Genomic DNA, 16,330 nt, shown 5'->3' on the forward strand with positions numbered 1-16,330 from the left:
CATTTTAATCATATTAAATGAATGAATGAAAAATTATTTCAAGTTTGTAAGTCTTGGTCATACAGAGTTTATCCAGGTTATGCTCATTGGCTAAAAAACTTGTGACTGACCAGTTTTTATGTAATGCGTGTGTGGTTTCACAGTCAGATCCACCCCACCTCATCACATCTGGTTTCTAAACACCGAGATTGTGACTCTGAAAAACACAAGGCTTCACATATTACCAGTGTTGGTCAAGTTACTTGAAAAAAGTAATCAGTAACTAATTACCGATTACTTCCCCAAAACAGTAATCCCGTTACTTTACTGATTACTTATTTTCAAAAGTAATTAATTACTTAGTTACTTAGTTACTTTTTAAAAACACGATTTACAACCTGAATAGGTGATAAAGTGATAGATCTTTCAGCCCAATTCTACTTTTCTGCATAATCCGTCATACAAAATGTAATCAAATAGAAAAGTCTCTTTTTAAAACTTGTTTTATTAGTTTTAACCTTTTAACTTTATGCATCAAGCAAAAATTTAATTATATGCACCATTCTCTGACTGGAAGAAATTAGTTTAACATTTAAACCTATTTTCTGCACATTCCAGCACATAAAATAAAATATTTTTTTTTGTGTTTACACTCAGTCTTTCAAATAGATGCAAGTAAAACACAGCAGAAAATAAATAACATCAAAGACTAGCGGTCCTGTTGTTCTATTTTCACCTGTAAAGCAGGAGTGGCATAGGCGGAGGTTTACCCTGGTGCAGGTGTGCCGCAGCGGTCAGTGAAAGAATCCGCGAGTTTCTCTGTGAGTTTTCCATCACATCGTAGCGCACTCGGTGTTTGCTTGGAAGTTTAGGGGTTTTTTTTCGCTTTAAAAAGAAGTTTTCTTCCCACGCACAACGGACACTAATGTTTTTGTCACTTTTTATGGAGTCAAACTCAAAGTAAGGTCAGTACTTCCACGCTTTAAACGCTGCACGCTCATACTCTCTCCCGCACTCAATATATGATCCATTGTTGATCTGCACACAGCTGTTGTCACGAACGTCGCACTCGCTTACGTCACTGTCATGAGACATTCTTGCAAAAAAATCACGGTTTTAGTAACGCAGTAACGCAGCGTTCCTACGGGAAAGTAACGGTAATCTAATTACCGTTTTTGCAATAGTAATCCCTTACTTTACTCGTTACCTGAAAAAAGTAATCAGATTACAGTAACGCGTTGCAAGTAACGCGTTACTGCCCATCTCTGCATATTACTATGTGTCTTTCTACTTATAAGGTGCCTTTCTATTAAGATGAGCATTTAAAGAACTTCGAGTTTGACTGTAAGTGTCATTCATCCAATAATGATCCGCTCGACCTCCTGAGCCACATGCTGCCCTAAAACAGCAACTACCATCCAGATGGAACAGGGGAATAGGATTAACATGACACAAGGGAAGACAAGAGGACAAGACGGGTGAATATACAGTAGAAACATATAAAGCAAGACAAGACTGACACAAACTGGGAACACAAAAGGGAACTGACTAAATAAACCTGAGGTCATTTGGAACTAAACCTAAGAACTGACTGTATGAATAAGAAAGCAAGAAAGATCCTAATAAAAGCATTAGAAGATAAAAAAAACTGGTAAGAATCCAAAGTGTTTTCCCTTTTTCAGGCATTGCGACCATGTAGTTTGTCTTTTACAGCGTTGAGCTCTCCCAGACACCATGCATGACCAACTTACACATTGCTCAAGTCTAACACATTTCATAAGTTTTAATTGTGCAATCCAACTTTGTAAATCACCAGGAACAAGTTGCTAGGAGCTTGATGAAGACTTTACCATGAATTTACGAATAGCTGGTGCAACCCAGTACAGATACTTACATGTCCACCGCCTATATCGTCCCTTTGCTGAACTGCACGCACAGTTCAAACACTAGCGTACCCAGGTCGAGTTGGTTTCCCAAAGGCTCTCTGCCTCTGTACGTTCAGTGATGATTGTGATCATAAATGCGTTAATAGCTTCTGTTTGCATTAAAGATGCACATATCTTAAAAGAACATTAAAAAATACAACAAAAACATTTGGGAAACCAGACTCAGGTGAACACAGGCACCCAAGGAGGAGGCCGGGGGTCATATCAAGGTCCACACTGACCTTTAACCTCCAGTTTGCAGTCCACTTGAGCCTCTCCTAGTTCATTGATGGCCTTGCAGGTGTACATTCCACCATCATAGGGACTGGGCTTCCTGATCTCCAGAGTGCAGACTCCTTGGCTGCTAAACATACGGTAGCGCGGATCGTCAATGATGGTTATCTTATTCTTCATCCAGATCACTTTGGGCTGCACATAGAAATAGAAACATCAGCAAAGGACTCTGCTGATAGGATCACTTTTACTTTTAGTTCTTCCACTTACCCTTGGGTTGGCACGCACGCTGCAGTTAAGAGTAGTGTTGTAGCCGGCCACGGCGAAAGTGTTGATAAGTGGCTGTGTGAACTTCGGCGCCTCCTTGAAGTCGTGGTCATTGTACTCTTGTGTTTTCATCTGCAAGCCTGTGGGGGTAAGGGTAAAGGAATGGGGTTGTACATGATACTGGCTCTGAGCGGTATCATGTGGGATATTCCCTATGTGATGAGGGAAAGACAGTATTTTTTTTAATTTATCATCAGCTGAGACTGAGACACCATTGAAGGGCCTGTCAGTCATACACCGAACCCTTGGAGTTTCACAAGTGAGGCTGTGAATCAGGCTCACTTTAGGGTGGAAAACATCACTGACAGTACCTTTCAGATAAGAGCTGTAAAAAACCCCCAAAAAAGTAACAACAACTTTATATCAGCATGTAAGTAAAATGTGATTTCTTCCAGAGTTTCAGCTTTGGAAGCATTTTCCTCCATCTGAAATTAGAAGATTTGGTTTTTCACAGTAAATATTTTGATCTTACTCTCACCTACACTCTCATAAACACACAGTCAGCTGTACCTTCTTTGACGATGAGGGCACTCTTTTTGGTTTGGGTGGCGGTTTCACTCAGGCCACACATATTCTCAGAGAAGATCCTGAAGAAGTACTCGTTCCCAACTACCAGTTCTGTGATGGTAATGCAGTTGCGATGGTAGTGCTCAATGCATGTGAACCATTCCTAAAAAGAGTAAAGCATGTGAGCTGAAGATATAGCGTATCTAGAATGGTTTTCATTTGCAGTAGGAGACCATCTTCTACCATTGTCTTTTTGTCTGCTTTTTGAATGGTGTAGCCTGTTATTGGGGCGTTCCCATTGTCCTTTGGAGGGGTCCAGACCAGAGCTACATTTCCACCCCAAACATCTTCAATATTCACACACTGAGGAGGTCCAGGTAGATCTAAAAATAGGAGAAAAAGATATATAATCTCATAATATAGACATTCCTTATAAAGCTCCACTCTGATATCAATGAGCACTTCTATCTTTCGTATGATCTTATAGTGATTTTGCTCACTCACCTACAATCTGTATGTCAAGTATGGCTGTGTCCACATGGTTTTCAACCTGCACTGTCATGTCATACTTCCCAGAGTGGCTGCGTTCTGCTTTGCGGATGAAGATGATGCTGTCACAGTCTGTGTTACGGATGCTAACTTGTGAAGGCTCTATAGGGTTGCCATCCTTCAGCCAGGTGACCTTTGGTCGGGGTTTGCCCTGCACACAAATTGCAACATGAGCTCAGTATTCTGTTGAAGAGATGTGCAACATCAGTATAACTGGCATATTTACCATAAATGGCACCACAAGGTTGACTGTTTCTCCAACTTTGCGAGTGTAAGTCTGCTTCAAGTGCCGTGGGACGCGGATCTTGGGTGGTTCTGTGGAGCAGTTACACCAAAATGTGTGTTATAAAGGAACGTTTTATGATTTATTTTATGTCAGTATTAATTTAATTTGTTGCAGTGTTACAGCAGAACATATATAATGAACTTTAAAGAGCTCACCAACAACCTCTTTAACCAGGATAGCATGCTGCAGGGTACGTGGAGCGCTAGCTCCAGCTGCATTGACGGCTTTGACACGAACTAAAATTTTACACCCTGGACTCAGACCGGTGATGGTGTACCTGGTTTTCTCTGTCAGCTCCTTGTTGGATATTACCCAATCATTAGCTGTAAGGAAAAAAATACAGTCATGGTGAAAAATACTATTTAAACTGGTTTCATGTCTGACTGGTTGTGCATCTATTTTGTGGGTTAGAAGAAACAAGCTAAAAACTTGAAGTGCTTTTTTTTTTTTTTTTTTTTTTTTTTTTTTTTTTTTTTAATGACATCAGAAACAGCAGTATGCGACATTACGTGATGGCAGAGCTTCAGTTCATCCTTTGTCATTTTTTTTTTTTTTTTTTTTTAATAAATAGGACAGGGGGAATGAATGAGAGAAAGAGGGGGAGAGAAAGAAAGAAAACCAAAGGGGAGAAGAGACGGTGAGAAGGGGGGGGAAGAGAGAGAAAAAAAAAAAAAAAAAAAAAAAAAAAACTCCTGGGTCACCTGTATGGAGAAAGAAAAAACAAACAAAAAACAAACAAACAGAGGAGACAGCAAACAACAAAGAGCAACATAATAATAGAGAAAACAAAGCACCATCACAATAAACTAGCTAGTCATAGATATCAATAGTTACTAAATAATAAACGATATTGTGCAGCACGCAAGATAGACAGCGCACAATGTGCTTTGAGGCAGCAGCCAAGAAAGCTGTAGTCCGCGTCTGTGAATACCCGTGTGTACACCGGTATGCACAAAAACTTGAAGTGCTTAATAAAACTGGTTTTACAGATTGGTTACATGCTACAGCTGGTCTCATTTTTTTTTTCTCAGCCACACTATTGTATAGTGTCCAGTGCACTATTGTAAGTCTGGTAAATTATTATGTATTTATTGTGTACTTAAAAACACTGACTGTTATTCTTCGGCTTCAGATTTCACTTTTACAATATTAATAGTATAGTTTCTTCTAAAGCTATTAAATAATGGTGTTTGGAATCCTAGAGATGATTGTGCAGGAAAATCCCAGTAGATCAGCAGTTTCTGAAAAACTCAGACCAGCCAGTCAGGTACCAACAACCATCCTACCTTCAAAGTTACTTAAATCACCTTTCTTCTCCATTTTGATGCTCAGTTTGAACTTCAGCAGGTCATATTGACCATGCCTACATGCCTAAATGCATTGCATTGCTGTCCTTATGAACAATGCTGGGCATCTTCTGCACAAGGTCGTAAACAATCAGAGGAGCCTATTCAGCGACAGGTTGCTTCTCCCAAAGTCAAAAAGCAACAGATTTAAAAACTCCTCTGTCCCACACGCCATCAGACTGTTTAACTCCTCACTGGAGGGGAGGCGGAGGGGAAACAGGGGGACAAGGGAGGGCGGGAACAACTGAACTGTAGTGCTTTGTTACACTGTGCAATATTTGCAATATTTGTTTTTTTCTTATATTCGCCTGTGGAATAATCACTGTGCAATATGCTCACTCAAATGTACAATCCTATTTATCCATATTGTATATTCTGTATTTATATATTTGTATATGTGTATATATGGTGTATTTATGCTTATATCCTTACTCTCATTCCCCTTATTGCATCTGTAACATGCAGGAACCCACCCGAGGGATTAATAAAGATTAATCTAATCTAATCTAATCTAATCTAATCTAATCTAATTATGTGATTGGCTGATTAGATATTCTAGTGCAGGAATAATTATACCTAATGAAGTGGCCGAGTATGCATACACAGTGACTTGGGATTTATTCTTTGTTTATATTTTCTGTATGTCTATGTATGGACTCTCACAATACTGCATTCAGTATTTTTGTGCTGTTTTGCAGTCAGTCTGATCCTAAATCTCTGATTCTGTCAGAATCACAATACCAGCTGCATTTGGTTGCAGTTTAAACCCCTTTGTGTATGTATGCACATATGACATTTGCTTTTGTACAATTTGTGCAATAAATTGTAGGGCCTTACTATCATGTAGTTCGTTAGTCAAGTGAAATCTAACTCACTCCCTTCTACGCAATACTCCACTAAGTATCCGTCCAGCCCAGCAGCTCCAATGGTTTCAGGTGGACGCCACTTTACCGTCACAGTGGTGTCAGTAACGTCATCCACGACCAGCATGGTGGGTTCACTGGTAACAGCTGTGTGGAGATAAATGTTTTCATCACTTGGGTTTAAACAGTGAATGTGAACAAGATGAGAAAACATCCATTTTGGCAAGTCATAAACACGTGACCAAGGCGCCTCTCACTTTAGCTGGTATGCCATCAGTCTCCCTGTCAGATCCCATTAGCCCCTGCTCTTGCTATCTATTCTTGTATTCTGAATCACATTTAACTCCTGCTGAACCCTCTGACAGACCTGATCTCCTAAACCTCTAATCCACAGATGATTTGGCAGCCATTATAAAGACATATTTAATATCCTCTAAAGCTCTTGCGTGTCCAGTGGAGGTCACAGCCAAAATGCTTGGGATAGTGGGTATGAGGGGGAACAGCTGTGTCGCTGGGGTACCAAGGGCAGATCAGACACGTACTATCACAGGACCCCACTTTAAAATTTTGCCCATTATAATAAAGCCTTATGTGAGACTGTATTATTCTTCCTTAAATAGAATCTTTGCAGATCATAGGTCATAGGTTTATGGTACTAAGAAATGTTTGGGGGACTCACCGAGAGGAGTAAAGGCTTTGGAAGGTTCACTGGGTTTGGACACACCGATGGCGTTGACTGCAAAGATCCGCACTTCATACGGCACTCCTTCAATCATCTTCTTGGGTTCAAATGTAGTCTCCTTGATCAGGTCAAAGTTCAGTCTCATCCATCTGGAGCTCTGCTTCTTTTTTCTCTCAATGTAATAGCCTTTAGAGGGCAGCCAGAAAGTGTTATGTAACACCAACATATGCATGTAAAGCTTGGTAACAAGTGTGCTGCAAGGTTTACCTAAGATTGGCGAGCCTCCATCATATTTTGGAGGTTCCCATGTCATAGAACACCAATCACCACCCACCACTGGGACCAAGGGAGCTTCAGGAGGGTCGGGGATGTCTGAAGACAACACATGATTCAAAAATGATTCAAAAAACAAATTAAGAATTGTGTATTTTATATTTTGTTTGAAAGGTGCTGCACTGTCTTACCAACAACCTTGATTTTGACACTAGCTGTGGCTTCACCAGCCTCGTTCTGCAGAACTATCTTGTAGTTTCCTGTGTCCTCCCGCTCAGTGACCTCAATTGTCAGACTTGTATGGTCGCTGTATGTCTCAGCGTGGACGCGGTGGCCTGACTCGAGAATCACCTGAGGTAAAAGAGATTAAAGGCAAAAGACACAGAAGACCTCGTGAGTACCATATGAGGACATAAAAACAGATTTTTTTGTCACAAATTAGTCTTTCTATGAAAAAATAATATTTACATTATAACTCTAAATGTGATATTCACTGACATGGTACTAACTAGCTACCAAGCAGGTTACAACAAACGTTAAAAGTTCAATCACAAGAAGGTGAAAATAAGATGGTAACCTGCTTGCAGCTAGAAAAAATCTAGCTGCAAAATCGGTGGTTGGACTGAATCTTTTCACATTTAGTGACAGATTGCAAAGAGCTGCAGTGACTGCTTTCGCAAAGGTCAATTCTGGGAGGCAACCTGTCTCCAAATAATTACAGTCCAGCAAAATCAGCAATCGTGCTTGGAGAGATTAGAGGTGTGTAAATAACCAAAATAAACCAAAATTATAAATGCGGAGAGATTGACAGCACTTTGCAATCAGTCTGACTCAGTCTGCACCAATGACTCAAAGTGTCTTTGTAATAGGGGACTTGACTCAGCTGGCTGCCTTCTGGTTGTATTCCTATATAAAAGCAATGTTATCGAGTACCTCTGTCATTTGGCAGTTACATTTCTGTCCTGCAGCAACTACGTCACTATTTGTGGAGGTATTTCTGTTTCAGATCTCTGAGGTTCTGGCTGAACTATGAATGTAAATAGTTAATGTGAATTTCTGCAGACAGCAAGAGATCTGAAGTTTTTTCATTACTGTTAATCTGTGCATGACCATAAATGGATTACATATAATTGCCAAGCTGACCCCATTCAATCTCAACCTGATAGCAGACTGACTATCAAGATTGCAAGTTCATTGCACATGGTGACAATAATTTGTCATGCCTCAGTGTCCAGTGGCAGTTTTGCCTAGTGTTGCTCCAGGCTAACAGGCAAAATGTCCACTAGAGTGTCAGTTCTGACCAAATAACAAAAGGATGATATCTGAATATAATGAATGAAACAAATTAATATAGTCATGAGTAATATAGCCAATTTTTAATGATTCAAAGTGCATAAACAATACGGTTATTACAGACAGAGCAGTTTTGAGTTGGGCTAAGGCGCTGTTGTTTTTTGTGTTGGTAGTGGGGTGAGTACAGAATCAAAGGGCCTCACCCTTTCACCCTTCATCCACACCACTCTGGGTGCTGGTTCTCCACTGATTGGGATTTCTAAGCGGAGTTTATTTCCTGCCACGACAGTTACAGTGTTGTCTGGGAAGTTCAAGCTGTCCAAGTGTACCCTCGGAGGGTCTGCAGAAATCAAACGAGGTCATTAGAAAGAGAGAAAGCATAACGAACAATAAAAAGGAGAAAAAAAGCTCTTGTCCAGTGAAGCTTCGTTTTTGTACCAATGATGTGGATTTTGGCAGAAAGGCTCTGTGAATACCCCTCAGGTACAAAAGTGTAATCTCCTGCATCGTGAAGGGAGCTGGCTACAATTTCAAGTCGGTGGACTCTGAAAAAACAGAAATGTGTGAGACAAACGTTTAATAAAAACAGCTTTGATTGAATAGAGTTCCATAGCGAGGTCATACTTATTTCTGTGTATGATGTTGAGGCGATCGCTAGGTTGGATCAGCTGTCCGTTCCTGTACCAGCGGCCTGGGACATTTCCTGGGTAAATCTCACAGTGCAACTTGATGGGCTGACCCAGCAACACCGTCATGTCCTGCAGGTCCTGGTACACCTTCAGTGGTTTCACTAAATAAAGTATAGAGGAAGGCCAGGATAGAAGCTGTTTCTTTAAGAAAGCATACAACCAATAGAAAGAATTTAAATACAGAGAAGATGCTTCATACAGTCAACTTGTATATGAGCCTCAGAGGTGCCACCAGAGGCCATGATGGAGTATGTCCCAGTATCGTCTCGTGAGGCGTCATCAATCACCAAAAAGTGTTTAGTTCCCTCACACTTAACTCGATATCTCGATCGCACCCCTGTTGGAACCTCAACACCATTCTTCAACCTGAAAGAGCATTTGAAATGGTCACACACCGACAAATAAGCAGTGAACAATTTACAAGTGCCGAACATGATGGTGAAGATTTGATCACTTGATGTTTCATGAAACACTGGATGAGAAAAAGAGGCAACTTCTGAAGGAGCTATTAGATTTTAGCACATCCCAAAGATTCTGAGTGGGGTTAGGGTCTGTCTTATGTCTCGTGTTCTCCGAACCACTCTTTCACAATCTGAGCCTGAGTTCTCTTTACATCGCACAAGTGGAAATGCTCTTACTTTCACAATTAAAAGGAGCTGTGAGTGCTACAGTAGATGGATTACACCGCACACTTATATAATCTCTGATCATGATCATTTAATATCTTTTTCATGACTGCATTCCTTCCACAGAGAGGATTCCTTCCGGGTTTTAATAATGGTTGGACAGTTCTTCACACAGTTTTAGTAGTTTTATTAATTTCCATAGAGGTTTTCTTTTCTTGGTGCGGGGCAATAACGCAACACTTCTGAAATGGAAATTACTCACTGCATCAGCTGCCCTTCCTGACACACTCCCAGAGGGATTTGTGTCTTCCTCCAGGACTGAACCAGGCATCTCTTGTTTGTTAGGCAAAACCACCACATTAGGGAGCCACTTACTCAATGCATTAGTTAGTGTTAAATAACACGTTGCTAGCCAAGGCCGATTTATGACTGCAGTAATTATCTCTTCTAATAAAATAATAGTTACGTCAGTTAAGTTAAGTCAGGCGGTGACTTTTTTTTTGGCCAGACAGTATATTGTGTCTGATTACTGAGCTCTTTCAAATGTCTATTTTTTGTAATACAAACACTTTTTTAGGTTGAAATCATATTTTACCATACACATAGTTTGAGTAACAAAGCAAACCTTAAGGAGCTTTTAGTTTGAACTTTTTAATGATTTTCTTGTTTGTGTCATATGCTGTGGGAGTGTCTGGTCGGGCGTGGTCCAGGTTCCTGTCATCCGTCCCTTGGGGTGGAGTTGGCCAGCTCATCACCTGTTTTCAATCTCCGGGGCTCCACCTAGAGGGTTTTTAAGCCAGCACTGCCTGCCACTCCTCGCCAGTTCGCCCTGCTACCATCTGTGATTCACCACCCGTCGCACTCACCAGTAGTGCTGGTTCTGTCTCCATCCTGTTTTCCCGTCTGCTCGGAACCCGAGGACCACATACTCAACTTCTCCTCAGCCTGCCCTTCAGTCCGTACTCTCCACCTCCTTGGAATCTGGACCGGACTCTCCACACTCTCGACCCTCTCTGGAATGCTCCAACGGCAGCCTTTTCCCCGCCTAATAACCAGGGTCTCCAAGTAAGCCCAAGACTATCCACTGGCACTCCGTACCTCTGTCCCTTACTCGTTTTTCACTCAGTAACACCCTTCTCCTGTGTTTACAGAAGTTCCCGTTCGAGTTCTCCCTGTGCTCTACGCCTGTTTCTCCGCCCACGGATTTCCCTTAGTTTCTGCGAATGGTTTCTGTTAAACCCAGTCTTGTTCACGTTCTTGTTCCTTTCAATAAATTATACATAGTTCAAGCAATTGAGTCTGCTCTTGAGTCCACCGCATCCTTGTTTGTGACAGTTTGTTTATAGCACAAGTCGCATTCATGTGTTATTATGTTAGTCATAGCATGTTTAAATGCTTCATTTTCAGTCTTACCATTTGACTTGAGCACCTTCCTCTGAAACTTCACACTCTAGCTCAATCCTCTCGTTCACTGTGGTCTTCACAGGCTCAATACCTTTAACTATCTTAACTGGTAACTCTGTTGGACAAGAGGGAAGAAAAATAAATGATTGGCTCCTTAAGCCAACAATTCTTAGTGGCTGTTTTAAAAAGATCAATTAATCACGTTACCTTTGACAAAAAGCTCTGTGCTACATTTCTCATCTCCTGCGACAACCGAATAGGCTGCGTCATCATTGGCGGAGCAGTTGTTGATGACCATAATCCTTTGTGTGCCCTTATGCTCAAAAATATACCTAAACAGGAAGAACGTTAATTAGGTCGCTCATCTTACAGTGGTCCCAAGATAGGAATGCATATGATTTCAAATTGGTGATTACAGAGAATAAACACTATTAGGAAAATCAAATGTAAAGTAGCTGCAAAATTTAATTGTGATCTTTCAGTCAACATGCTTTAAAAATGCTGCACACAGCCAGAAGTGAAAATACATACAGAAAGGTGAGGCTCACAACAAAACTGTGACATGGAGAAGGGAGAGTGGATGAATGGACTTACTTCCTTTGACTTAAGGTCACCAGTGGAGCCAGAATGGGGCCGGAGCACAGGAAGTGCAGAGCAAGTGATTATGGTAGACAGGAAGGAGCACCATGATATGACAGACAAACAACAAACACAAAGAAACATCATGCCTGGAGGGGTACAGCAACAATGTTACAAGAAAGAGGAGCAAATGGGAGAAAGTCTTTAGAGAAGGGAGACCTGGAGACCAAACCCAGAAAACAGCAATATCCTCCCAGATGGCTTTAACGCTGGATGGCTTTGAACAGAATTAGCTTAATACTGCTTATCTATAAAGAATCTATAATCTCAAGAGGCCTTGTCTTTTGAATAAAAATATGCATGTCTTTATCCATTTACATGCCATTTTCAGGCTGATAACATGAAATAAAAGCAAAATTCAGCCTCTTCTTCTGTCTCTTTACTGTGCTTTGAAATCAAACAAAAATATCTAGTGTGGCAAAAACATTGCTCTGACTCTGCTGTTAAAGCGCTGTTGCAAGATACGTTATATGATATAGCCTGTTAAAAGAATGAAACCAGTACAAACATATATTTGTGCACTGGAGGAATCTGAAAAAACTGCTCTATCCTTTCAAAAACATTATAGTTGGAAAAACAAATCTATTCAGCCTTAATACGAAGAATATTGTTGAAAAAGATGATTTTTGGTAATACTTTGTGATCCAGTATCTATTAAAACTGTTCCAAAGCCAGACTTTGTTAAAGACCTGTGAAGGAGGTACCACATTTTTCCTGTATAGAGGAGGACATATACAGCAATTAATGGCAGTTACAGACAGCATATGAAATCATACTCTACATGTACACCCAAATGTAGCTCTGAATTCTTAAAAATGCTAAAATGTTTGTTTGATATTTGAGCCACATTAGAGTTGAAACTGTTACAGTGTGCTGGAGGTCAGCTGGCAATGGTTCACAGTGCAGTGGACTAATCTGGCTGCAGATATGTTGCATTGTTATATTTCAAGATGTCTTACTATGCCACTGTTGACTGTTGATTTGTTTCTTTTGGGGGTATTTGTACCAGTGTTTGTGTGGAGTAATGTGCAATGAAACATGTGAACCATTGTGCTTTAGGCTGGTGACAGAATGAAAACATTTACCAGAGGACTGGTAAAGGAAGGAATTGTCACAAATAAAGTGCATTTCTTAATACATAAAATGCACTTTATTTGCGCAGTGCTGAACCCAAGAAGACAAAGAACTGATCAATAAGGGAAAAGGTCATTACATACTTGGGCGAGGGCCTGATTTCCTGTCCATTCTTGTACCACTTCAGTTCAACTGTGGGGTCAGCCAGGTCCACCACTAAGCGGATCTTTCCGCCTTTATCCACCTGATATGCAGGGTCCAGCTTCTTTGCAAAAGCTTTGAAAAGACAAAACTAAAGTCACAGCAGGATAAAAAACAAAAAAACCCCAAAAACCACCACAAAGACGTTAATGTCTGAAAAGAAATAAATATTAATATGCATCAGCTGAGCACTGATTTATCTACCTTCCAGCTTCTTCTCCTCTTTAGGCATCTTTTTCAGCCTCTTCAGCAGACCCCTCAGGTCTGTGATGCCATACATAAAGGCAATCTTTTCATACTGATCTGGCCGGGCGTTCTTCAGGATCTCCCACACATCCACCTCTGGAGTGTCATCCTGCTGTTTGTGCTCCCTAGCGGTGCCGAATATGAAGGAACGATGTGAGGGCAGGATTTATTGGCTGGTGTTTGCAACGTGTCCTGAGGAATCACTCAATGACCTCATACTGATGTAGTCAGGAGATTTAATTAAATATAGCAGTCACTGTGAGGTTTTCCTCCTGTTTCTGGTTTAAGCATGCTACAGTATTTCTCTGCAGAGCATTCTTCAGGACATGTCACACAAAGGGATGGGCATGGTGAGCTGTCTAGTTGTGTGCTCACATTGGCTCTGAAGTTACTTGTTAACAGGGTAGCAGCGCAGTTAATACAAAACACAGTGGTGCTCTTTAACTTGTGGAAGGTCTGTGTGTTTTTCATGTGTCTAACCATTTTAGAATTAATCAAGACAGAACCTTGAAACACAAATACAGATCACAGATAACTACAACTACAGATAACCATCTGGATCATAATAATAATCCTAATATCAGGGTGGCCTGCCTTAAGAGCTGGGACACAGACCAGTAGCTCCAACACTCCTGGCTTGAGCCTAGCTGGGGGCCTCTGTTGCACGTCTCTTTCTCTTGTTTCAGTTATACTCAGCTTATATATTTGTCTTCATTTTTTTCATCTATATATTGTTTTATTTGGCCAGTTTGGGGGGTAGAAGCAATGGTGATGTCTGCTTTCTTTTGAATATAGTTCTCAAACCACTAAAAACTGTGCAACATCTGTTTATAGCAATTGTGACACAGAAACCCACAAACCTAGTTGTGAGCAATTTAATGCAGAGACTTTTTTCTTTCTACTGTCTGCATCTGCAGACAAAAGGCCAAACAGGATTGTAGCTCAGCTGGACGGAACTCCATCGTCTTTTATATTATATCATCAAAAAGCCTTTTGTCGATGGACACTTTCTCCTGCAAAGGGATTTGGTTGAATTGTTCCTGGATGAAACAGTGTTATTTGTTTCTGCGTCTCTAGTAATTTTCTGCAGTCATTAAATCATCATTAGATCACTAATTTTAATGACTGAGGGTTGTTTCATGGTGCAAAAAACGGATATTTACATAGTGTAGTTGTCAGTTAATTACATTAATATTCAGGTAAATTATTTTATACCTAAGCTAGCTAAGACTTGAAAAGAGCTCCTTGTTGCGAGCCAGCTTGCCCCCAAAGGTTTTAACTGTCTTGAATAAAATGCAAATAAAAAACTGATAAGACTTTCTAACTTGCTTTCATAGTTTATAGCATGCTTTGAAGGATGAAGATGAACAATTAAATAAGGATTAAAGAGGAGGCTTCTTTAAACAGTAAGGGGAGGAGTTCTTTTTATCAGGGTTAAAACACAAGAACAGTTATAGATCAATCAGGTGGAAGGGTTTTTTTTTCTTTGAGAGATGCTGGCTTATTGAATGCTTAACAGCTTTGTGCGATTTGTCTATATGAAGGATGCATGCATTTAAGGGAAACCTGCAACAAAGACTGTCATATAGCTCTTGACATGGCCCATCCCTTTGTTTGCTGGTCGGTTGGTTTGATCACATCACAGATGCTCCGACAATGTTAGACGATGGCAGAAGGAGTGTTAGAGTTACGGGATTAAGGTTAATAAACATGTCGTCCTGGACATGAGTGTATTTATTAGTTTTAAATAGTGAACATTCAATCAGCCTTGTCTTTCATTGACATTTTCCCAAATGTCTGAAAGCTTGGGGCTGAATTGAGTAAAATACTATCATATTCTCTACATGTGTTTCTCATTCGTTTATTTTCAAGCAATTATGAAGACGCTGAAATAAACATGGTGGTGCTTGCCTTATATTTCTAGACTGAAATAAACGACAATGTAGTGATAACACTATTTTACAGCATCATTTCTCCATGGCCCACTTGCACTTCATTAATGATCCAAAATGGCGCTCTTTGCCTCATAAAGATGTGACTTGATTTCACAGCTTGATGAAGACAAGTCACCTCAGTGTCAATGCTGCAAGACCCATTTCCATCATTGCTGAGTGCTGGTGGGGCATTTAGGAATGTTGCCTTCAAATGAAGTGTTACCGTACTACAGGAGGCCAACACTCTTGCTCGTCCAATACCTAGAGCTACGTTTCATGCTGGGGACTCTACAGGATTACAGTACTCACCCGCAGTAAGGTCTAATCATTTTAATACCTATGGTTTTCGTTCTACTAACCTCTGATTTCTGAATGTATAGGGGAGAAGAAGAGACAAGCCCAAAATAAATATATAATTTTGTCAGTGAGCAGTGTCACTGACTAGGTCTTGTACTCACACGCTGCAATGTATTTCAAAAATGCAACATGGTGTTTATTTTGAACCACTGGAGTAGCTTTTGCTATTGCACAGAGGTTTTCAAGCTGTAAGGCACACCTCCCACGGGAGAAGGTGCACTTTGGCACCAGGTTACTGTGACTAAATTACTGTGTTATAGTTTCCACATATGCTTGGGTACAAGTGACCAAACTTTTGTGTATGCAGTGCTCTGTGAGAACCTCTGTAAACCATTCTCTAATGTCGACTAAACATCTACGTTGGTTTTTGATGACCAAGATAATAGATAACTAAAGTAAGATAACTAAATAATAATAATAATAATGAAAAACACATTTTAATGGATTAAAAGCTCTTGTTTTGAATGGAAAATTGTTCTGTAAATCTGGAAAGTTAACTCCAATAACATGCTTTACTTTTTCAGAGAGATATAAGAAAGGTCTGATAGTAAATTTTAAAATGTCCAATGTAGGAGAAACATCTGTCATTTATTGATTTACGGTGCTTAACAAACTTATTAGGCCACCATCCAGCACAAGGTTTATGTGATGGCTGCCTTAAATTAACAGTATTGGTATTTACCTTATGCATTTGTTATGGGTCTGTAATGGTCAATCCACTAATATATGCAAACTCTTAATTTGAAATATTTTTAATACTGATATATGAATATTATTTGCATCCATTATTTTCCAAATTTGCAGTTTTATATATATGGCAATAAGCAAATAAATATATATTAAAACACAATATTACTTGTCATTAAGATGCCAAAGTACAGTTAAATTTACTTGCA

The 16,330-nt window shown here is 40.1% G+C and overlaps 1 protein-coding gene and 1 long non-coding RNA gene across 2 annotated transcripts in view; one reads left to right on the forward strand and one right to left on the reverse strand.

Moving 5' to 3' along the window:
* mybpc1 (myosin binding protein C1) overlaps nucleotides 1-16,330 on the reverse strand; it is a 36,789-nt gene that overhangs the window by 3,229 nt on the left and 17,230 nt on the right. The window contains 21 exon segments of the mRNA XM_040035466.1: nucleotides 2,147-2,333; nucleotides 2,409-2,545; nucleotides 2,976-3,135; nucleotides 3,216-3,355; nucleotides 3,477-3,672; nucleotides 3,748-3,836; nucleotides 3,963-4,130; nucleotides 6,029-6,163; nucleotides 6,696-6,884; nucleotides 6,966-7,070; nucleotides 7,163-7,322; nucleotides 8,468-8,604; nucleotides 8,703-8,809; nucleotides 8,889-9,054; nucleotides 9,153-9,319; nucleotides 10,993-11,098; nucleotides 11,191-11,315; nucleotides 11,578-11,586; nucleotides 12,840-12,972; nucleotides 13,102-13,268; nucleotides 15,437-15,445. Of these exon segments, the coding sequence (XP_039891400.1) occupies nucleotides 2,147-2,333; nucleotides 2,409-2,545; nucleotides 2,976-3,135; nucleotides 3,216-3,355; nucleotides 3,477-3,672; nucleotides 3,748-3,836; nucleotides 3,963-4,130; nucleotides 6,029-6,163; nucleotides 6,696-6,884; nucleotides 6,966-7,070; nucleotides 7,163-7,322; nucleotides 8,468-8,604; nucleotides 8,703-8,809; nucleotides 8,889-9,054; nucleotides 9,153-9,319; nucleotides 10,993-11,098; nucleotides 11,191-11,315; nucleotides 11,578-11,586; nucleotides 12,840-12,972; nucleotides 13,102-13,268; nucleotides 15,437-15,445 (2,792 nt within the window).
* On the forward strand, nucleotides 10,141-10,872 carry LOC120735802. The gene is made up of 2 exons (XR_005696354.1): nucleotides 10,141-10,644; nucleotides 10,731-10,872. It is a non-coding gene; the product is annotated as an uncharacterized LOC120735802 (long non-coding RNA).

The sequence above is a fragment of the Simochromis diagramma genome, unplaced genomic scaffold (assembly GCF_900408965.1).
Source record: "Simochromis diagramma unplaced genomic scaffold, fSimDia1.1 OVJJ01000816.1, whole genome shotgun sequence".
NCBI lineage: Eukaryota > Metazoa > Chordata > Actinopteri > Cichliformes > Cichlidae > Simochromis > Simochromis diagramma.